General features: G+C 40.2%; 1 protein-coding gene across 3 annotated transcripts in view; it reads right to left on the bottom strand.

The window, feature by feature from the left end:
* Positions 1–1,007: 1,007 nt before the first annotated feature.
* Positions 1,008–25,139, bottom strand: part of wnt5b (wingless-type MMTV integration site family, member 5b) — a 75,574-nt gene continuing 51,442 nt past the window's right edge. For 2 of the 3 annotated variants that reach the window (XM_079868415.1, XM_079868414.1), the window contains 4 exons: positions 12,080–12,210; positions 11,285–11,532; positions 8,612–8,904; positions 1,008–2,672 (listed from right to left, as the gene is read on the bottom strand). In XM_079868415.1, the coding sequence (XP_079724541.1) occupies positions 2,214–2,672; positions 8,612–8,904; positions 11,285–11,532; positions 12,080–12,171 (1,092 nt within the window). In that variant the 5' untranslated portion in view covers positions 12,172–12,210 and the 3' untranslated portion in view covers positions 1,008–2,213. Of the gene's footprint in view, positions 2,673–8,611; positions 8,905–11,284; positions 11,533–12,079; positions 12,211–24,662; positions 24,809–25,139 lie in introns of those variants that run through there. The other variant, XM_079868416.1, reaches the window with a different exon arrangement.

A 25,139-nucleotide genomic window follows, 5' to 3' on the forward strand; every position in this document is an offset into this window, starting at 1 on the left:
TGCATGATGTAGTCCGTATCAGTAGAATAGATAATATATGCATCATTTTTATGACTTATGCACATATTACATTATCCCTTCTCAGCACATTTTGTGTGTCTCTCTTATCTGACACGCTCAGTTCAGGGGTGGGTGTGCTACGTGTGCTACGAAGTGCACTTAAAAGGGTATTTCACCAACTTAAGGGAGATTTCAAACCGAGGTGTGTTTGTATGAGGCTGTTCACGGGTGTAAAGTGTGTGAGACGCAACAGTTACAAGTCAACTTTCATGATTACGGGTTAAATAATATAAAAAGATATAGGAATATTTAAATTAACCAAATTATTTTCATATTAACAATCGCAACAAATTTATGGCTTTTGAATTTGACATTAGATTAAGTGAAATTTATATTTTTTATCTAAATGTATAACGCAGATGTAGTCTACATTAAATGAAAGTGTTGGAATTTATATTCTATTTATTTACAGAATAACATTGTGGCATCAAACCTTAAACTCCTCTAATATGCCTGACTTGTGTTTTGTCTGTGTTTGATGTCATTGCAGGGTGTTGCGAATGAATGCATTTGGTCAAGTGAAGTGAACTTCAACAGATAGCCCGTGCTCAGATAGTAGGGCGCAGTGAACACTGCATAGGGACCCAGTCAATTGGAACGCACCTGAGTTCATGGAGCTCATCTGAATCAGGTGTGTCAGATAAGAGAGACCGGTGGACCGGAATTAGAAACCCCCGCTTTACGCAATACCTAAACCTGGTTATAAATTTGATGTATTAAGTCATTACACAAAGCAAACAGAACGAACACAGAGAGCAAAACAGAAATAAAGCAGCTAAGTAGGTGATAATAATCACTATTCATATTTTTAATATTACTGGTTTGAATGAGGGGGAATACACACAACATGAATATGATCACAGGGCAGCAAAAAACTGTGGAGTGACGTGTCAAAGAGATTGTAAGTGTTATTTGCATATATGACTGACTGTTATTTACAAGTGTAGTTTTCCTCCAAAACAAAAGATCTTATTGTCATGTTCCACGGCTTGACAGACAGTGGGAGAGTTCGGCTATGATCACCCGCTCCATCCAGTGGCCAGTAATATCTTCTCTGCTAGCATATAAATCCCCAGTAAAAAGCTTCTTTATCAAAAAAATAATAATCAGAACAATACATATGATGTATAAAATGAGAAGCAATTAATAAAATATAATCTGAACCACTAGTATTTGGTTACAATAATAGTTTTTGCAGTCCTTATGTAGCCTTGACTTTTTTTTTTTTTTTTCGTCCTATTTTCAGTTACCAGACACACATTCATTACCGTGAGGCTTTAAACCGTTTCAACCAACAATGACAAAAGACAGTGACAGAACAAACACAATATTCTCTGCTCTAAATTAGATGGAACTCCCAGATATGGTGTACAGAAGACCCTGAAATGCATCAAACAGGCTTTTGAAAGCCTATAAGAAGGATACAACAGCGATTTTGTAAGAATAAAGGGGAGTTTTGTGTGTGTGCATGTGTTGCTTGAAGCTCCGATCCAGGCAAAAGTGTTCAGTCCTACTCCTTCCTGGTTTCATCTTTCACACGTCTCTCCAGGTTTCTTGTGTGAAGGGTAACAGGCAGCATTCTGTTCTTGTCATATCTCAAAGATTATCATGGAACACAATGTCCAATAATTCCGCCTTTCTCTGACTCAAGGTTCTTAAGAGCTCTAATATGGGCAAGGTGGAGTGTGTTTGTGGAGGCGCGCTCAGGAATCAGCGGCGAATCGAAGGTCTGGGAAAAGGCAATGGGTGATGTGCCCTGTTGTTCTCCGTCCTCTTTCTGCATCTCTACCTTTTCTTGATCCCTCTAGAGTCTCTAAAGAGTTTGTAGGCTCTTCCTTTCAGAACAAGCAAAGAGTACGCGCCTCTCTGAATCCAAAGACGGAGAGAACAACAGCTCGAGTCAGAGTGCATCACACCGGTGCCTCCTTTTCATCAATGACGTCCAACTTTTGATTCTTGAGTCAGAAAAGGTCATTAAATTACTATCAACGGCACACGTACACTTACTTATATACTTTAATTTGTTGCTATTTAATATATCATTTTACATTTCATTATCTCTAAGTTCCCCCTCTGGGTCCGTTAAGGGTCCCGTTCTTCTCCCGCTAATTGCTCAGTGCCTCTCCAGGGCGTCTGTCCCGTTCCCTAGGCTGCTACTTGCACACGAACTGGTCTACGAGCGACGTGCAGCGTTTGCACTTGACGTAGCAGCACCAGTGGAACTTGCAGTGGCAACGCTCGTGTTTGTAGGTCTTGAACTGGTCGTAGCCGCGACCGCAGCACATGAGCTCGCAGCCGTCCATGCCCTCCGAGGTCTTGTTGCACAGGCGGCCCTGGGTGCCCAGAGAGCCGGTGGTCTCGTTCCGCAGGCAGTAGTCCGGGCTGGGGTCCGTGTAGACCAGGTCCTCGCTCGTCGGGGGGTTAAAGCGGTTGTTGACCAGCTCCAGCTTGCCCCGTCGGCTGATGCGCATGGCGGCGGCGCTGTCGTACTTCTCCTTCAGGAACTCTCCCACGCGACGGAAGTCGGCCAGCTGGAGCCAACAGGTTTTCAGGCTGCATGAGCCGGAGACTCCGTGACACTTGCATGCGACGTTGGCCAGATTGTACACTGCCTGTGAGTGGAGAAAGAAACGTGGAGAATATGACAATGTAACTTGAAACAAAAGATTCAGCACTAAAAGAATAAACCAAACGTATCTCCAGCACCACAACGTTCCCAGTCAAGATATGCTTATACAACATATATGAAATATCATCAGACTGGTGACATCTACTGCTGTTAGTTATACAAACGAGCACTAAAGGAATAGGAATACCTTGTTTTTCAAACTGGTCAGCTAGGTAAAAATGATCTAACAGGTAAATATAGATCTTGTCGAAATTGTAAGGACGATTTGTGATAGTTTGAAATATTAAGTAGGAATGGGTTGAAAATTACAGACTAATCAATAATACTTTACCATGCATGGCATAATTTACCCCACAAAGTGTTTACGAATTTACAGTATGTCTGTCTTGAAGTTTCCTGTATAATTAATGGTATAAAAATGGTATAATTACCAGCTATTAATACAATTTTAATTTAAAATTATTTTTTTTTTTTAATTAAATTAAAAAGATTATAAGAAAAGATAGGGGAAAATAATGTGAGAATGTGTGAAATAATAATAATAATAATAATAATAATAATAAATACTATTTTGTAAAAAAAAAACAACTTATCAAAATAAACAGCATAAAAAGTATTAATAAATTGTTAAATGTAATATATATATATATATATAAAAGTAGTGGGTATGTGAAAAATGAAATAAATCATATTTTAAACATGATTTTAAAACAAATATTAAAATAAAAGGAAAAATTAAAATGATAAATTAAAATTTAATTAAAAAAAATTAGGCCAATGAAACTGGTTTAGTGCAACAGAGAGCTACAAACATGAATAATAGTTTTGCTATTACTTTTATTTTGTAAGGGATTGGAAGCAATCACTCAGAACACCTATTCTTGGCAAAAGCACTTTTTTTGTTTATTTTTATTATTTTTCATTATGGGTACACAGCCATAGTTCAATAATAAGCTGCAAAATAAGCCCTGATGGAACAACAGCTCCCTCTAGAGGCCAGATGAGTTCAGTGCACCAGCCTGTTTGAAGTTGAAGGGGCCTCCAGAGGCCTTTGAGTTTACGGGCCCTTTACAAACAGAGAGCCGCAGTGAGAGCGTTTGGAGAACAATGGGATGAATAGTCATTCTGTTCTAGAACACACAGAGAGTCCCGCGTCCACCGACGGCAGACTTCCTGCTGATTAAACTCAACGAAACCCCCAGCTGAATCAATAAAGAAACGCTCGACATATTGTCCTGCTAAACCAACGGCTGTTCTTCCCTTTCCTTTTTAATGATTTAACATGTAACATTAACAGACTATTACTTTTCATTAACCACCCACAACAGGGCGTCCCAAATACGTTTCATACAAGCGCGTCGCGTTTCGCCGACAAACACAAAAACAAGGTAATGAGTGCAATCTCTTTTCCACGTCTGGGCTCGATCAAGGTTGGGTGGCCAGCGTGGGTATTTCCGCCTCGGTATGTGACGTGTCTTGTTTGCTGTGTCTTTTGTGTCTGTTTAGTGTCCTGAACGAGGGAACATTAAAGACATTTCTCTTTCTGTTTCTCTGTCATTTAAGACCCAGCAGTGCTCCTCCCTTTAACACCTCACGTGAGAACATTTAACGGTCGTCTTTGAGGATGTGCTGCCCCGACTCTTCAACCCCCCTCCGGTGGCAGCTGTTTAAGCCCCCTTCCTTTTACCTGCTCACACACAGACATTAAGGGGAGTTCCAACACCTTTCAAGTCTCTGTCATCACCGGCCCAACCTGCATACCTGTCTGCAATCCAGAAACAACACACACACACACACACTTTCCCACACAGCAGCGGCCCACATCACGCAAGCCATTCTCGGCTATTTACCATCTTGCGTGTCAAGCTGCAGTTCCGCTACCTCATCTAAATGATCTCACACAAAAGGGTTTTTGAGCATTTCTATGCAACATGTGCGCCCAACTGAAACTGCGTTCACATAAAGGCTGCCATTTCTCTCTTTTATTCGTCCTCACTTTCATCTATCTCCTTTTCGCGCCCCCTCCTTTTCACTCTCTGTCTCTCTTTTTTCTCTTTTCGGCCCAAGTGACCAAGGTGTGATGGATAGACAGGCTCATCGGTGCGTGGAAAGGACACGCATGCGGTGCCGTGCACAATGGAGCGCGCTCAGACGGGTCAGGGTCACTGCTATTCTGGGCGGGGTCGGGGCGGAGCAAGGAGACGGCAAACAACCATCCCTGGAAGGGTAGAGATAAGAGACGCGGGAATCTGAAGTAAACAAATACAAATCTCTCTGAGCTACGGAAATGTAGCAGTTTTCAAGGCCACAACAATGTATCTGTAGTAATGAGACTTTTTAAAACATCTGATATATATATATATATGTATTTTTTTTTACATTAGGTTTAAACAACTGGGGGACCATTTCTGGCAAAACCTTAGTTTGGGGCATTCTCAGTAGTAGAAAATGATTAATTACGCATTTATCATATATATATATATACACACCCACACAAACATTTATAAATTACAATTAAATCTGTTTTAAGTAAAATGTAAAAACACACACACACACACACACACACACACACACACACACACACACACACACACACACACACACACACACAAACATTTATAAATTACAATTAAATCTGTTTATTTTTTAAGTAAAATGTAAAAAAAAACTCATTTTTTATTCTTTATTATTACTGTTTTACATTTTAGAATAATAGTAAAGTATAATTCACACACACATACACACACACAAACATTTATAAATTACAATTAAATCTGTTTATTTTTTAAGTAAATTGTAAAAAAGACTTATTTTTTATTCTTTATTATTACTGTTTTACATTTTAGAATAATAGTAAAGTATAATTCTCTCACACACACACACACACACACACACACACACACACACACACACACACACACACACACACACACAAAACTATTAAAATATTAGTGAAAACAATTTTTATTTGAATTTCCTATTTACTTTCTTATTTTCTTTTCTATTTTAATTTAACTTTTTAATGTTTATTCTAGTCTTTAGTTCATAGTCATTTATCAAAGTGTTATTATGCTGCATGCATAGTACATACATAGTACTATTATTTTAACAGATAACAGTATTTCATTTAATTTTCCTAGATAACAGCTTTTGAAAACAGTCTTGAAGGAATTCCCATGTATGCTGGACTCTAGTTAGCAGCTTTTCCTTCACTATACTGTCCAACTCATGTTTTGTGAAGTTTTGTAAAGAAATCCCATGTCTATTTGTCAACGAAGCTAATTTAAGGCACTTACTAATATGTCTTCAGATCAAAAGTTTAATAAGATCCTAAGAAACATGATTCAGTCACTTTTGACAGGTAGAGTAGATAAAAACGAGAAAAGTATATGGTGCGTCCTCATTTAGATAGCTAAGTAAATATGCGTGTCTGTGAATACAAAAGCATTCAAACATTAGTAATGCAGATAAATTGAGTGAGACAGAAAGCCTAAGCAATGTATTAAAATACGTCACGCCTACGTGTGTGTGAGTGAGTAATAAAGTGCTTTAGATTAAGGTGTGTGTGTGTTTGTCTCCGCTGCAGTTGATTTCTAATGAAAGACACACAGAAGCAGGTGATCTTTATAGAGGGTGGAGGCCTCCTCTCTCTGTACAGTCTGGGTCACGAGCCTTTGTGACCCACAGCACCGGAACCACACGCACCATCTTTCACTAAACCGGTCTTATCCCCACGACTCCACACCGAGGGGCATCCGATACGCTTCTGTCACCTCCACAAAAGCCAACCAACACCAAGCCTTTCCAAGCAAGACAAATCTCCAGCAATCAGGCCCCGCAAAAATAAGGAAAACCGGGAGTATCAGGGATCACACCACACCTTCTAATCCACCTCCGCCAAAAAGCAGGTGCCAATAACTCAAAAAAGAACAAAAAGGACCAAGTTGATGGTGGTCGAGTTGCTCGGCGTCGCCGAAAGATATAATCTCCCCAGCATGCACGTACAGAACATGTCCAGACCTTGACCTCCTCACCTCAGGGAACCTCCAGGAGAAGAGCCAGGGATCTCAGATGTGCCATAACTCCAGAAAAGAGGCCCTCTCTTCTGTAAACACCTTAAATACACTCATCTTCCCTAAGACAAACATGTGTGGCGGAGCTCTGCGCACGGCAAGCACCCACGTCGGCAGGCAAATGGACTTTTTATGGGGCCGCTTCGTTTTAAAAGCACTCAAATAACTAAGTGGAAAGAGGATGGGATCAGGGTGTGGTATGACAAAGCGTGGGACTCGCAAGGGGACGGAGGAACACATTCCAGTTTGATGGTGTGTTTTGGCAGGATGTGGTGACATTCTGCAGTGCGTTCTCCGCTCCGGTTTTATGCCCACCTGAACGTGGCAGGGGGGCCACAGTTTGCCGGAGCCAGACACACACACTCACATAGTTTGGAAACGTTCCAATAATCATTCCACCATATAGCTGTTCTATAAAACAGCAAGAAGCCATTCAACGAGAAAATGTGCAGTGTCAGAGCGTTCCTGACTAAACAAATTTGCTACACATCACCTTATAAAAAAAAACACAAAAACTATTTGTTCTGGCATCGACTACTCCATTAAATGAATAAAAGGCAGATTGGATGGGAATCTGAGAAACATGCTGAATGGGACACTAGAGCAAGAGCAAATGAGTAACATGGGACGCTTTAGTGGTCCCATCATCCCCGGTGGTGCTTTGACCTCCTGACCCCCAGCAGACTCTATGGGCGCTGGCCTAGCACAGGCGCCATTTGGTCACTTAAATTAAATTAGCTCTCTCCCTAGTCTGTAATCTAAAATAGATGCCGTACAGACCACTGTTATTTGTATATAAAGCTAAAGTCTTAATGACTAATTAATCATCTGACAAGTCATGCAAATGGCATGCTCTAACTACAGGAACTCTCTCGCAAAAGTTGCGTCTTTAAATTCATCCAATTAAAACTGAATGTTTCTCATGCTTTTTGTGAGTGTCCTGCCACAAGGATAACGTTTTTACAACCCATTTCAAGATAGTCCAGCAAATAAAAACGTGCATTCAGACCCCTGCATTTGTTTCCATTCAGTCCAGCTGATTTTGTCTCATGTAAACAAACACCCCCATGTAACACGTCCAATCAGTGTCAGGTGAATCCAAACCAGCCTAAATTAGCGGTCACATATGGGCGAAATGTATGAAGCACAACTCAAACACTTGTCTGTTGGTCAAGCGAAACTGCATGAGGAAATCTGCCGCCCTCTCGCAAAATTCCCAATTGCATGGATTCCTATTGAACTGACTGGATTTCGCCAGCAAAAACTTGCAGGACAATTGTAAATCTTAACTATACAGGGCTTCCTTAAGATGAATTAACTGACAATGGCTAGTCAGTTTTGAAAATGTGTTATTGCACATCCCTAAAAGTTATATATAATTACTGTAGACCACACACCTTCGAGGACATCTCCAAAGGAAGATTTTAAAGACGACTTTTAAAGACAGTTCTGTTCCCAAAGTTTAGCTAAGTAAACACATTCACTCAACAACAGAGGGAGGATGAAGTAACCGTGTTTGTTATTGTGTTTGTGGTGATCTGCAGGAGACATAAGGGCTGGCTTTGGTTTATTCACGCACAAACATATTTAAAGCCGTGTTTATCCGTCCGAGTGTACATCTGGCCTCTTATTTCTCAATATCACAATAGAGGTTGCAACAGCCGTGATTCATTCGCTATGCATTAAAGAAACACACCTTAACCAAACCAATGCACTGTAGACTCTTGCACAAAATGAAATTAGGTGGATCACGGTGGATTTAACGCCCACAGTACGGGACACTTACTACTATCCGATAATTTCCATGTATCAATAGGTCAGTCATCTATGTGTGTGTTCATTTCCTCACCATTCTCCCAGCTTCATTGTTCTGTAGATTCATAAGCGTGCGTGCATTCTCGACCGATCCACGAGGGTAGTTCTTCTCGCGCTCACGGGCGTCCACAAACTCCCGGGCGAAACGGTAGCCGTAGTTGACGTTGTCCCCGCAGCCGCCCCATAGCCAGTCTCTCGGGAGGTCTCTGGGACGAGCCGCTCGGCTGCAGCCACAGGTGGAGAGCTCACCCTCACGGCACGCTCGACTCACAGCGTTCACGACACCCGCTGCGCTGATGGCGTAAGTAAAAGCTGTTTCTCTGCTGCCTGCACAAGACAAGCACAGAAAAACACATAATTAGGACATGCAGAAGACAAGCACAGGAAAACACATAATTAGGACATGGACGACATTCCACTGGCTGCAAATCGCTTTGTTAAATCATCCACAACTCTTCAGTATACTATTTTTCTTGATTATTCACTTAGGAAGTAAGGCAGAGAGTAAAACAACTCATTTCCAGAACCCCACAGATGGTAACAATCTTTCTGGTAAGCCCTGCAGTGAGAGATAAGATGATCAGAAACGTGTGCATCATAGACAGCACTGATTCATTGTTCCACTGTTATATATATATATAATATCTCAATGAACGTATATTAAAACACAGGCAAAAAGAGGACTGACAGATTTTCCAGTTTTGGTACAATTCACATAAGGCATATGATAACCCGCAAAGCTTTCCTGCCAAAGAGGCGCTAGGTTTATAAAAATTTGTGCTCTTTTTCCGCATCTGTTGTGCATGTGTTACCTGATTTTTTTCCCCATCTAATAAGCCATCTGGAATGCAGATTTCACATACCTCAACAGCACAGGCAATACAGTTAATAGCGTTTAACGTTTAAAAGCTGTTTAAACATGTTAAAAAGTGCTAGTACAACCATATTTAGAGATAAGCAGTTTGTATCAATGCTCAGCAACAACATAATTACAAGAGGAAATTTGTCACACAAAACGTTTTTAAACTGCAGGCCCTGAGAATTCCTTTTTAATGATCCGGCCTTCCTCAATGCCTTAATGAAAGTCAACTTGCCCCTGACTAGACGGACCACAAGTAACTGTTCTGTCTGTGCATTATAAAAAAATAAAATAAAATAAAATGTAGCACAGGAGCATATAGCTTATAATGTTAGGGATTTAGGGACTTTTACAATAAATTATTTTACAATAATTTACTTGATTTTGTGTGGGTTTTAGAGTACCAACTCCGATTTTAGTATAGGCCTATGTTAATTAATACATTTTAGGGCTAAACTTTAGGGGGCTGAATTTTTTTTTTTTTTTAATTAAATAGACAGACAAGGATAGATAGATTTGCAATATATACAAAGACAGAGAAAATAATTGCAATATTTTAAAATAATGTAAAAATTCGGTGCTTCACGGCATCAAACTCACAATGCGTCGCGTGCAAACGGGTGTGAACCTGCATTCCAGCGATGCGCCTATTGAATTTGGAGGGCCACTTTTATTGGCCTTTGGTGCCCGGACTTCAAATAGAGTCCCGGATATCCCGACTCTGTGTCATCGTGTCATTGCATTTCAAAAGCGACTCTGGACAATGGCCCGACTAACACCTCAATATAAACCTCGCGATTGACTGCAAATAAGTCCCGTGCTATTTGGGGGACATGAGAGGGGGGCATGTCGCGTCTTACACCTTGTTTCACTGATGAGCGGAACTAACACTCAATTGAGGCAACGAGCGCTGTCTTCTGTGAGAGAAACACACGCATACGAGCATGCATTCAAGTACACACTGCTTCATAAATACTAGAAGAAAGATTGACCATATCTAGAGCAACTTTCTTCATGTATCTGTATACATCTAAACATGCATGCATAAAAAAATATAGAGCACCCATTTAAATAAAAAGCAATGTTATATGAAAATCAACAAAGTGATGTCAAGAGACCAACGCGTAAATCTCACGGGGAGCGGTTCGAGTCATGCTGAGAGCGATCCTCCATTAGCAGGTTACATTTAAGCTATATAGGCTATAACAAATATTCAAAACTATACATTTATCAAAAACTCAAAAAGAATGCGTTATATATATATATATTACAAATGTGATTTATAACCACAATTTCACTTATTCCTACTTTTTTCACAATTAAAACCAGTGGGACAACATTGTTCAGTTGCTCAATAAAAAGTTGCAAACAATAAAGTAGGCTACCATAAATTAATATTTGTTCATGATAATCAAAATAATATATGCATTTTTCTATAAATGTTTCATTTAAAATAACAATATCAATCAAGTGATTGAAAATGAGTCTATATCTTATAACCACTTACATTTTTACATGCATTGTGATTATGATTTATATGACTTTAAAAACATGAACAATCACCCAATGTACATTTATTTTAACGTTTAATGTATTCCTTTTATCATCTTTCAGAGGGGCAAACTGGAATTAAACAACTGGTCATGTAATATTTATATCAAATCAATACACCTGAACTTTTATTTATAGCTGACAACTCTAAGCAAAATACATTCACTTCCTTAAAGACAAACTGGTGGGCTCAAATGTTATCAGAGGGATTTTCAAAGCTGCATGCTTTATTACTGTGCATTTGATCAATTTGTTTTAAGTTGCATGTAGATTTTAAGCATCATCACGGTGACTCACCTATCTGCATGACGCGGCCGAACACTGAAGTGTTGTCCACCGTGCTACAGTTCCATCGCCTTTGTCTGAACTGATACTGACACTCCTTGATGCCCGTCTTCGCCCCCTCTCCAATATAAACCATATGATCCTGATAGAGCTGGCAGAGCTTCCTCTGACCCTGAGACAGGCCTGTCAGCTGGCTGCACAGAGGCTGTGCTCCAATGATGTACATCTCCGGTCTCTGGATGGGGTTCATGGCTAATGACCTGAGAAAGTAAGACCAATGCACCGACCATCAAATATGCACAACTAACCTGCAGCATACATGACACAAAATAGTGTCAAATTTCATTAGGATATATGGAATCTGGACTGCATGTGGGTTTTTTTTTGGAGAATGCAAGGTGAGATAGCAATAGGTTTTGTTCTTGTGCATATGCCAATAGATTTTTGAGACTTTTGCCAATAAACCTGTGATTCATTTAAATAATTATGAACCAATTTAATTTCAAGCAAATTCGTTTTTGTGATAGTAAGTTAAGGATTGCACATCGTAAATGGTGTCTGGGGAACTTATTATCAAGTTGAAAACTGTTAGAAAAACCTGTTGTCCTCAGGACATGAATGCCCTTATTTACAAACAGTTTGACCATTTGTTGCCCAAGGTAAATATTGTGACAAAGCCTCCACATTTGTTCTCAGTGAATAGTTTTATTATGCATTGTTTCATCCTTCACACACAACTTAATATGGCATTCTTTAGAAATATACATTCGCAATTTAGAATAGTTTGCAATTACAATCTGATCTTACCACCATGAGTTGGCGACCACCAGCAGCTGTGAGTTGCAGACGATGAGGGTCACTGCCAGAAGTAGGTGTCCTGGGTTCATTCTCACATCCATCCTTCCCTGGCCAAGAAATGGAAATGCGAAGAGCCTCCTCTGGGGAAACATTTAGGAAATGATAGTAATCCACTTGGAGGAGCTGCTTCCTTTAGTAACTTGACTAAAAAAAATCTCTTGAAGTGCAGTGTCTCTGAATCCCCTCAATCTCGCCCCAGCTCAGTTTTAAACACCAGCTGTGCGTAAAACACCTAGATGACCTGAGGCACTAACGGAGTCTGACATCTGTTGAGAATGTTCTTTTCAAACTCCGCTTCATAAAACGCAACGAAAGTGGATGTCGGTGTGTAATGGATATAAGCAACATGGATGGAAGATAAAACGAAAGAAGAAAAGACACAAGTGCATCTATGTGGTGGTGATAGTCCAAACTCTCTCCCCCCCTACGTCTCTGCCGGTTCTGTCGATATGAACTAACACATTTGCGCTCCGATGGCACAACTTAACCCTCCCTCCTTCTGTCGCACTTCTCCGCACCCCCTTCGTTTTGACGCGGATACAATGGAGAGGAGGAGGAGCGCGAGGGGAGCCGCTGCGCGTTGAGGAATTTGGGGAGGCCAAACAACACAAGAGGGCAGCAGATGAGAGAATCCGATTCACAAGAAGAGCTTTGATTCTCCGGTGCGTAAGAGCGCGTTTTGGACTCATGGTAAATTAAGCCACAATGCGTTTAATGGGAGGATATACTTCAAATGCTTGCGCACCTCAAGCCATTTATATGAAAATCTGTTTCGGGCAAAAGTCATAATGACTAAAGTCATAATGGCAAAAGTTAACACACACACACACACACACACACACAGAGAGAGAGAGAGAGAGAGAGCGGGCGAGAGATGGATAAAAGAGTTAACGGCTTGGAAAATATCATTCTTCCATCAAAGTTCATATGCGTGTAAACTCAATTCTTTTCAGCTCTATAGTTTACCGCAATAAATCCGAACAAGGGGGAAACAAAAAAATCCCAGTTTGACATGGGGAATAAAAGCCACGCATGTGATCTTTGGCAGTTCAACTCCTGATACCCTCTAAATCACTTCGCACATAAAAGACGCAGTTGCATTAAACGCACTTGGGCATGAGATATCCACTCACACTTGAAAGCAACCAAGACTAAACCGTGCTATAATGTGGGGAAATTTTTATCAGCACACCCGTTTTAGATGAATTTACAGCTGATAACCGACATTGCAGACATAAACAGCCACACTGCACCCTATCCTTCAGAAGTGCGGTGTGTAAGGAATGCAAATACAATGAGTGTTTTACAGCTCCAGACTCTTGGAGAGGTTTGGGAGTTATATAGAGAGCCCTGTGCCATTCCAGCATCACCCCCACACCTCTCTTTTGAGTGCCGTCCTACAGACATGTCAGAATTGGTGTGAGAGACGCCACTCAATTTCCGAGCAGTCTGTGCATGATAAAGCGCCTCTCCGGACCCTTTCATCTCCTCTAATCCACACGCCCAGCTATCACCTTTACGCCTCCCATCGCAGACCTGGGCTCGTCTCCATGCCCCTCCCTCCCTCCCTCACTCACTTACGCACAGAGAGCAATAAACCCTATTTATTTTACTTTACGTTATGATCGGCGTGTTACTTATAATTACTGTTTTTGTAAATGCAATGTCGAAATCATAATAATAATGACATTGGACTTATTTGGCAATACAATATAGGCCTACTAAGGTTTTTTTGTTTGGACACTGGTTGAAAGGGGAAATTATACACACACACACACACACACACACACACACACGCACGCATACAATCCCAAATCCCGTGTGTGTGTGTGTGTACAATTTCCCTCTCAACCAGTCTAGGCCTACTGTATTGCCAAATAAGTCCAATGACATTATTATGCAAACTAATTTTGACATTGCATTTACAGTAATTATAAGCAACACACCGACCAGAATGCACATAAACCCATGAATGATGTGGTTAGTGGTTAATTTGAGTTCACATTTATTAGTAGTCAGGAGCTCCACCTGGTGTACTCATTACGTTATTACAACACAATCCGAGTCTAAAAATAGAACAAAATAACATGTAATAGTCTTATTACACAGAACAAACTAAATGTATAATAATCAATATGTTTTAAATCTTTCTTATGAAACTAATGTAAAATGTATTTTACATATGTAAACTACCACGCTTATTGTTAATAAGAAATTTAATTAAGAAATTTAGTTAAACGCAATTATCAATATAAAGTAGAATAAATGCATCTCTGAAGTCGTTTTGAATAGTCATCAACTTAATGCATAAACGTACATAATAATGATTACAAAACAACAACTACTATTATTAATTAATTAGAATAATACAATTATGATTACATTTTTAATTTCTAAAACCCTCTTCTATAACTTGACTAAAGTTCCTGTAAGAGTCCATTTCTATTGCATACATTCACAATTGAATGTCCTGACGGTGTCACTGCATCTTATCACATGGTGGCGCACTTTAGCAAGAAATGAATAGAGACAGCAAAACTAGCAATTGCATTTTCTCACGAGGTATATATGCAATCGCAGCGCAACCCAGCGCAATGCCTGTGTAATACACGACTGATGTCTCATGCTTATCAGAATGCATTAAGCTCTTTGTATGTGCTATGAAAAACATGCATACAAGAAAAAGATTCCAATATTTTTTTTTTGAGCTGTCAAAGCTCGTGAATAAATTCTTTCCTGTAATTTTATCCTGTCCAGCGAGGTCTTTTGAGGTAAGAGCCATTTCGACCTGACAGATGCTTTCCAGCAGATAACATCTGACTGTGAGCAATAAAACTGGTAAAAGAAGCTGAGTCTTAGGGATAAGTGTGCTCACATATATCACATATGCATTGCTTAAACATGATTTATTCTGCCTGAAATTGGTTCTAATAATACACATTCCAACGTGACCTTAAATGGACACATTCTCTCTCTCTGTCGGTCTATTCTATGCCATCTGTGCCGCTGCCAGCTATCGTTGGTAAATGATGACATCACTGGCACGCATGAATAGAATCTGAGCATCCTGCTCGTTTTCTGAATCTGGAGTCTGTCTTCATATGGGATTTGCAGATTTGTACAGACTTTGGTTGCTAGTGCTGGCAGATCTGTTAAAGAATGATAATTCTGTCATTATTTACTCGCCCTTATGTCATTCCAAACCCGCATTATTTCCTTGCTTGCATTGAACACAAAACAAGATGTCTAGCAGAATTGTAATGCTTCTCTTGACTCAATCTCCAATAATGACAAAATGACCACGTAAGCAGCATACAAGTAGTTTATATGAGAGTCAAAATCTGCCAAGGGGGTAATAGGCCTAATGGAACAACAGCTTTTAAAAGGGATTTCACTATCATTTACAACAGGATCTGCATTTTAGTGGGTTTAAATAAAAAAAATAGTTTTGAAAGAAAAGATAAAAACAACTTTGTGCATCAAAACCACTCCTTTACTGGTAATTTCTTTTTTTTTTTTTTCAAAAGTCAACAAATTTGCAACACCTGAATGTAACATTTTGGACATGTCAAACAGGTAAGTTTCTGAGTAACTTGTAAAAAGCAAACATCTCCAGCATGTTTTATAATTACCCCAAAATCAAACATAGTTCACCCCTCATGCACGTTATCACGTCTGTCAAAAACTTGGGCTGGCTGTCGGTTGGGTTATTAGAACCAAAAACATGGACATAACACACTCATGGGCATCAATCACTTCACTGAATACTTGCAAGCTAAGAAATAAATAATTTTATCTTACGATCCATCTGTTTTCAAATCCACATAATTTGAATATCACAACATCAATGTCTGTCAAAAAAATAACTTGCACAATACACGGTAGTATATATGAGAAGAGGTCTAGCGAGTCACGCATTTCCTGGAAAACCCACACAACCGGATGTTTTGAGTATGAAATCACTTTCCGAGAAGAGGGAGAAAATGGCGGCCTGAGCGGCTTCAGCATGCTGTCTGTCAGAGACCATAACGTACATAATACATAGCGCACATGAGTATAAAATTGTTCTTCACTCTCTGAAACTGAATCGGAATGATCAGGGAACTGAGTGAAATACTTCACACTGCATGCTAAAGAGAATAAACGGCAAGACAAGTTAGTGAACATCGGTAAACGTGTTGTATGTTATATTTTGACAGACATTTTTTATGCACAAACATGAGTGATCTTGAGATGAGTCCCTGTAATTGTTATGCTGATATAAGATTTGGGAACTTAACAGGTGATTTTTTTTATAAAATATAGTTTGATCACTATCTTCTAAAAGATTATCAAAGTTTGATAAAATGTTTAATTTTTCAATAAAAGATGCTACATATTTACTTGATTTGTTACATTTGACCCATTTCTCGTGTACTATTTTCATATGCGAAGACCAATTATAAGCCAACATTGACAAAATATCCATAGTCAAACAGCACAAATGAGCCTTGAGAGCTCATTTTGATTTTGTTCCTCACACAAAGCTATCGTATGATTGCATCTGCTACTGTTAAAGTGTCTTTTTAGTCATTTTTGGTGGCGTGACAGCACTTTGTCACCGTTCACTTTTATTGAAAGAGCAGCGTAGCCTAAACATTCTGCCAAACATCTCCTTCTGTGTGTTCCAGAGAAAAAAATTAAACCATATGGGTTTTGAACGACATGAGAGTGAGTAAATGCATTTTTGGGGTAAACTATCACTTTAAGGTTTGGATCTGGTTTTGAGCGTTTATGTTAACAGCTTCCACATCTCATCGTCTGACACAGAACAGGAAAGAAAGTGAGAGAAGACAAGAAAAACACTGGAGACGAGCAGACTGTGTGAAGATTAAGACAACCTGGCTAAAGCTCAGGAGAGCTCTTGAACTCTGTGATGATCCTCCAGTTACACAACGGTGCACAAAGATCTCCGGCGCCAGCGAGAGAGAGAGAGAGAGCGAGAGACAGCGCCACTGAAAGAGAAAAGATGCCACCCATACCAAAGATCCCCACTACATGAAAACAGCCACTAATCAAAACAATCTGCCCAAGGCCTTGGATTCTGCATGCGGAGAAAAACAAATGCATGAAATAAAAAGCAAAAGCTCTTAATCAGGCGGCATCAAACAGTCATATGTGAAGCAGCTTTCTGGCTGTGAATTCACAGCACTCATAATAACCAAAGTGTTCACAAGTCTGTAAAACTCCTTGCTTCCCCGTTGAGTCACACGTACTGTAAATGCCCCCCCCCTCTTTCCACAGACAGAACGCCATGTGGTTCAGGGTATGGTGGAAATGAAGGGGAGGGGCTCTACACGTGCTGGGGGCGGGGTTAACCGGTCCAGCTGTGTTTCCCAGGGTGCTTTGCGGCAGCCGCTGGGAGATCAATGGTGAGGCAAGCCTGACAGATCTGTGTGCTGAGGTGTCTGAGGGAGCAGCCTGCTGTATATCATTAAAACTGCAGCGTCTCTCCATAACGCTGTCTGTGACTAACCCAGATAGCAGGCAGATTTCCAAATCAAAGACATGTGGGCTGCACACACACACACACACACACACACACACACACACACACACACACAATGCCTCTCACCGCTCTTTTACTGTCAACTCCGTCACTCCCAGCCCATGTTTCTTTCTTTCACTCCGAGACATTTTCCTGACGTTCCTACTGTGCACTCTTGAAATTCCATCATTTTCCCTCTTCTTTTTCCTTTAGCCTGTTTCACAATCTTTCTGTCTCCTTTCTGCCCTTCACCTCTTGCCTTCCACTTTCTTTACTCAGCGTACAGTCTCTCCCACGGCTTGTTTTGTTTCTTTTCTGCCATTTTGCATTTATTTCCTTATCCTACACCTGCTTCTCAGATGTTTCATGCCCCGTCTCTCCTTCCGTCGTGCTCCCTCTCTTCTTCCCCTATTCATTCGTTTCTTTCTTTTCCTGTAACTCTGCTTAGGACTCAATCATTGATGTTTTGTACCAGAATAAATCATTCAAATAAAAAACATAAATAAATAAAATGATATATTTATATAAATTAAACTTATATAACAATTAAGTGCAAATGTATATTTTTTTCAGAGATGCAGATGCTTTTATTTTTTATAATGATGATGATGATGATTATTATTATTACATTTCTCCAAACTTTTCCCAGGACCACAGGAGGAAAACAACTGCATTATATGATGTTTTATATTGGCTACCACCGCAATTCATAATCCAATAATTTTCCCTCCAGATAATTAATTTTTAGCATAAATATTGACCTACGTCAAATTAGAACAACATTGTTTCTACTGGCACTAATTTTATCAGATTTTCAATAGCTATGACACTTGGTGATATAAGAATAAGGCATTGAACTTTATCATCACAATATATATTTTTTATAAAATTTCTGTGTTTATATTTTATACACTTTTAAAATGTTCATTTTTAGAAAAAAAATAATTTTCATTTCATTTTCATTTCATTTTGAAAATCTCCATAACTCATGACATTAGTTTTTTCTAAATATAATCTGCCTCTTCCTTTTTTGGGGTATTTAAGCTGCTTCAGATGCAGCTTCTGTGCCGCCTTTGCTGGGTAAAGATGGGATTGTACTCTCTTTTTCATTTCCCTCTTTAAAGCTGGAGGGAGATGACTCATGCACGCTGCTCTCGTTCTGAAAGTGAACGCATGTCTCTCTCTCCTCCGAGCCCATATGGCTTTCTGCACTGACAGCTCAGGAAACCAGACACAGGCCAAACTGGCCACACATCAGTCACTCTCTCTCTCTTCTATGACGCACACGGCCCCCTCTCGCTCTCTCTTTCCTCCTTCCTCTCCGTCAATTTGTTCCCAGTAAGAAGTCTGATAGGACTTGGTGTAGTGTGGAGAACCAGCAGGGATCCTGCTATAAAAGCGCAGGGGCTGTTAGAGCTACTTTATTCCCTAATAAATAGATGGACGCAGCAGTCAGGGGCCTGTACGTAGCTGCGGAGGAAGCCATGTGTCTGCCAGGTTCCCGACGTGATGGTGGGGGTTGGAGAGGACGCCCTCACCGGGACGGGACGGGTCTGGGGTCAGTCCCCCCAGGGCGGTGGGGGACACAGCACATGTTATAGATTTGAGGGGTGATGACACTGAAGAGTTTGGGTCCTGTTCTTGTTCTTCCAAAAGCAAACTGAAATGACCATCTAAATGCATTTACATGCACATCAAAACACTGGTAACTATCGGAACAATTCATTATAAAAACATACAATGCAAAAGCACCATGTTCACATTATATTTTGAAATGATCTGCCTTTTCTGAGGTACTGACATCAAAATACAAACATTTGCTAATAACTATCAGCATTGATCACTATCAAAGAAAAAAAAGTTTACTAGCAAATCAATCACAAAACTGACAACACAAGATTTTTCTCAGTATCTGCATCAAAACTATCATAGAGCCACAACAAATATAATTAATTTACAATTTATTGCCTTACAATGAATAAGATAAAAGCTTTTACATGCTAAATATAATGGACAAAAATCTAACTGCGATCAAGTTCAGCTTACACCGTTTATGACCTTTCCCTCATGAAAGCACACAGATTTAGGTATATACATGACCTTACATGCTGTCAGCTTATTAAGCATAATCGGTGCAACATCATGCATGTCAGCGCACTCATTGTGTGCCGTAACTATCAAAAATCAGCGCATTAAAAACCCACGTTTTACAGGAGTACATGCAAAGCAATACAACGAGACCTCAAGAAATCTTTGGGTTTTTCTTTACATCAAAAGAGAAAAATGTGAAACTGATAAAATAACATGATTTAAGACACATGACTTAGTGTGTATTATTATGGACAATCGATAAAACTGTGCATGCCAACACACTCATTGATGATCTACAAGCACTTCTTGATCAAGACAGCAAGATTACACTGGAAGTTTGAGCATTTTCGGTATTATATCATCCTGAAAGCCATGTTACACCTCATATCTAATCGTAAGATTGCTTGTGAGAGAAATGTGACCGGGACGTGGTTACCGGTGTCTGAAAGCACAATCCTGCTCACTAACTACAACACTCCACCCTCTACAAAAGAGTCACAATTAGAGTTTTGTCAGATGCATTGGGCGAAAAGGCATTGATTAAATGCTAAAAAGAATGCCAACTAAAAGGCTGGATCCTGTTTTTTTTGGGGTCAAACAAGTCAATGGATGCACTTTGCTCATTTGACCCTGAACGAAATGGTCTCGAGTCTGAGTATACAGGTCAGTTTCATACGTGATGCTGCTTTCTTCATGTCCATTTCTCTCACTCTCATCTCACTATAGTATGGGGGGCTCATTCTCTCCCCAGGCAGCTCGGAGGACGCCGCCAGCCTGGGCACCGTGCCCAATTCAGTCCTGGCACTCTGACAGGACGCTGGCTGCCCATCAGTCCTCCTGCGCTGCCCTGGAGAGCCCCTACCACCTCCTCTCCCCAGCCCCCACCCCCGTTCACCATCCTGGGACAACACAACATGACCCTCAGAAACAAGACCACAGGAAAAGGTTTTATCGCACATCAAAGATGGCAGCTTCACTATACTGACAATTAGTTATCAAACAGCATAGGTGAATCAAACTCGCACTCAAAATGTGCTTTTGTGTGAACAGAGGTACAGAAATGCACTGCAGCACTGCTCATACGTGAGCACACAAGGAGAGCAAAGAGGACAAGTCCTCAAACGTGACCACACATACAAACACGCTGGCTTGAAGCAGGCAGCTGGAGGGTGGAGAGGTCGGAGTCTCCACAGTCTCGGCCTGATTAAAACTCCCAGCACTGCCTCTCACTCCCCCTGGATTGATTAACCTGACCTGTATCGGATCAACCCCTCGGGACGCGAGCGCAGCCTACTTTCCTGTGGATGAGAGGAACAGGAACGGGTTGGGAGGCGGCAAGAGAGGTGGAAAGGAGAGAGACAGAACGGGAGAGGGGCAAAAAGGGACTGTAGAGCAAGAGAAGGAGAGCAAACCAGACCAGACTTGCACATCAGCGGTGTACATGCTTTCAAGTTTTGCGTTTCCGGCCCTTTATGTTTAAAATTTTCTCTTTGCTCTCTCAAACACAATACACCTTCTTGTAATGTTTAATTCAAATGCAAACAATGCATTTCTGCAGGAATGTATCAATTATTTAGGTTTTCATTATTGTTATTATGAGGGCAGCACAGCTGCTCGGTGCGCTGTCAGCAGACGGCTGTCTCTGAGACAAACAGCTCGGCTTTCTTTTACACAATCAACACTCTCTAAAAGAGATACTCTCTGACAGCTATGGCGAGATGAACCAAAAATAAACGGGCACACACACACATACAAACACACAGTATTCAGACTAATAGTGAATTACAAATCCTAATAATTTTTCACTGTGAAATTCTTATTTCACAGGCGGAAACCAAAGAATGTTAAATAGAATATTAAATAATAATTGTGGTATATATATATAGTAAATATGCTTCATATTTGAAAAAATCTCCTTTATTTTGTAGGGCATAAATATATTAGCTTTGCCTTCTGTTGAGGTGTAATTTTTCTAGGAAGATTTGCTTCAGGTTTGTTCAGGTTAGTTGATGACATGGGAGCGCCGTAATTTAAAAAAATAATAATGTCAGGGATTCTCATTTGGATTAAGATCAGATTGAACCAATCACCAATTTCGTTCTTGAGCTTTTCCACTGCTAATATGGCTTGTTTAGAAATATTCCAGTCCTTTTGGAGACTGAAACTGCAGTATTTCCTTGTATTCTTTCCCACACAATCCATTCTTCTATTTTAACAAGATGCCCAGTGTCTGCTGATGAAAAACAGCCCTACAGTGTGATGCTATCACCAGCACACTTCAGAGTAAATGTGATGTTCTAGCCAGTGTGGGCAGTGTTAGATTTGCACCATACGTATTACTTCAGATTTTAGCTGAGAAGTTTCATCTTGGTCTTATCTAACCAGACAAACTTTTCCTACATTGCAACTGGGTCACAATTATGTTTTTTTTTTGACAAACTCTACACTTGCTTTCACAAGGTTCTTTTTGAGCTCAACTCTTGTCAGATTTCCTTGTTTGTGCAGATATTTTGAGAAAGGATTAATTCTTGATAATTGAACCAACAGTAGGCTGCGACATTGTTTTGTCCCATTTGCTAATATGCATTTGCTTTACTTTAACTTATTTGGAACGCTTATTAGCCTTGATTTTCACAGCTGTCCTTCAGGTTATTCACAACCTGAATAACAATGGCTTAACTGTGGGGGTTTCATCTAGAAAAGATGAAAGTTTCTTTATTGATTCGCAGGTAAAGGCCAAGTGCAAAACAACTGTATACGTTTGGAACCAGCATATTTTGATTTATTATTTTTGTTAACGGTTTCATCATAAAACAATGCCGCATTAAAAGTTTCAGTGATTAAAAGAATAGCACAGAGCATATTGTTGTAAATTATCACTGTAAAATATATTGCATGGAATGCAAAATGGGCTTATGCAGGGCCTAAACCTAACTTTTTGCCACACCTGCCAATAATTTACCAGCCATGAAAATGTTTTTGCAACAGGGAGTATTGACACCAAAATTTTAGATACCAGTGAAAATTCACAATTCCCTATTCCAATTTCGATAGCTAAACCTACTAGCCTAACTATATTATTAAAGACAAGTAAAAAGTCAGTACTAAAATAAAAACAAATAATCAAATTACAATATAACAAAGATACCAAAGTGCTTCTCAGGTTTTTCAGGCAGGCCCGACAGTAGTTTTCAGGTACAGAAATGTGATAAAAGTAAGCAAATGTAAAATAACACTGAATAGTCTTCACTGTAATTAAACATCCTTATTAAAGTTACATAAGTTATTCAGTCAAGAGCAGTGATTGATTTTTTTTTTGTCCTTTGTTAGTTGATTGACTAAAACACAGACAGCAGCAGGAATATTAGGCTGCTGTCACTTTAAGAGCGAATGCACGGATCTAATAGATATTGTATCGTCTTCTTGCCCTTGAATAAATCGTCATGGCTTAAAGAAACACTCCACCATTTTTTCATATTAAACTATGTTATTCCCTTAACTAAGACGAGTTGATACATACCTCTCTCGTCTCAGTGCGTGCACTCAATCGCTCTGGCGCGCGGCGACACTTTGATAGCACTTAGCTTAGCCCAGTTCATTCATTAGGATCCAAACAGAGATGAAGCTAGAAGCGACCAAACACCTCCACGTTTACCCTATTTAAACACAGTTACACGAGTAGTTACACGACCAAGTATGGTGACACAAAATAAAACATGGCGCTTTTCTAAGCGGGTGAAAAGGATAACTATAATGTATGGTGGAATAGCACTGGGAGCACTTCGACTCGGCGCAGTAAAAAGTCACGTTGGTTCTAATGACAGAAGTGAGAGGATTATTCAGGCGTGACTTTTTACTGCGCCGAGTCGAAGTGCTCCCAGTGCTATTCCACCATACATTATAGTTATCCTTTTAACCCGCTTAGAAAAGCGCCACGTTTTATTTTGTGTCGCCATACTTGGTCGTGTAGCTGTATTTAAATAGGGTAAACGTGGAGGTGTTTGGTCGCTTCTAGCTTCATCTCTGTTTGGATCCTAATGAATGAACTGGGCTAAGCTAAGTGCTATCAAAGTGTCGCCGCGCGCCAGAGCGATTGAGTGCACACACTGAGACGAGAGAGGTATGCATCAACTCGTCTTAGTTAAGGGAATAACATAGTTTAATATGAAAAAACGGTGGAGTGTTCCTTTAAACTTTCACGACGACGCAGAGCTGGGTCGTCAACAGTCGCGAGAGTCGTTCATGTTTGTTCACAATCATGCATTTTTTTTATTCTTAAAAATGTTGCTGACCAACTGGCGAGTGACAACGTTTCACATACTCGCCAATGGCGATATTTACTCGCATTTGGTGAGTGTTCTTTTAGGCCCTGGGCTTATGGATGATCCACTGTTCAATAAAAATAACCTGGTTGGTTTATGGGCCTAAATATTTTCGCAAAGCACATTTCACAAACTTCCCAAATGCTAGAAACGGTCTTTATTGATAAAACGGGCCTCTTAACACCCATAGCTCATGACCTCACCACTGAAACTTGCATTAACAGTAACCTCTCCTCGTGGGTGCGGGACCTTTGACATCTCTTAGCACTGGGTCTGAAAAGCTCCTGATGCTGAGGGCTTTACTATCTGGGTGGCTGATGTGTGTATTCTGCCCTTGAGTCACACGGTTGTTTGAAGAACACTTTTCAATGCGTTCCTAGTTCCTCCCTCTCTCCAGGCCCGGACATGCAGCAGACTAATTCAGTCATCTCTCTGTCTGTTTTGCTCTCTCGCTCTTTCGGTCTCTCTATTTTGTCTCCCGAAGGTCTTTGGAGAGCAATGTGACCATTGTGCAGGCAAACGGCCTGTTATTGTCGGTCATGCAATGAGAGAGAGGTTGAGTTTGAGAGAGAGTGTGTGTTTTGAAACCCACTGTTTTCTGCCCTGTCAGTGTCTCTCCTCTTCACCACATTAGCACGGGCTGTTCCCTACGACTGCTTTGATGGTGAGCGCCGCAGGGCTCCGATCTCTGTTTCAGGTTGTAATTACTCTCTGGAGGGGCCTCACCTGGCTGTGGGCTCCAGGCATACAGGGGGAAGAGAGAGAGGAAGAAAAGAAAAGAAGTTGAAGACATGAAAAAACAGAAGATGAGACAGAAAAGGTGGGGTAAGAGAGTGAAACGTTAAAAAATACAGTGGGCCAAAAGTCTGAGACGAGGGGAAAAAACAAAACAAATATTTAAATTAATAAAATAATTATAATAAAAAAAAATTATGTATGCATGTGTATATGTATGCACACTGCCACTGTTAGGACACTACCAAAAGTTTATCCAAAAGTTTGGAATAATTAAATTTTTTAATGTTTATAAAAGAAAACGATTATGCTCAGCAAGGCAGTAAAACTTTGT

This window comes from Squalius cephalus, assembly GCF_949319135.1.
Source record: "Squalius cephalus genome assembly, chromosome: 4".
Lineage (NCBI taxonomy): Eukaryota > Metazoa > Chordata > Actinopteri > Cypriniformes > Leuciscidae > Squalius > Squalius cephalus.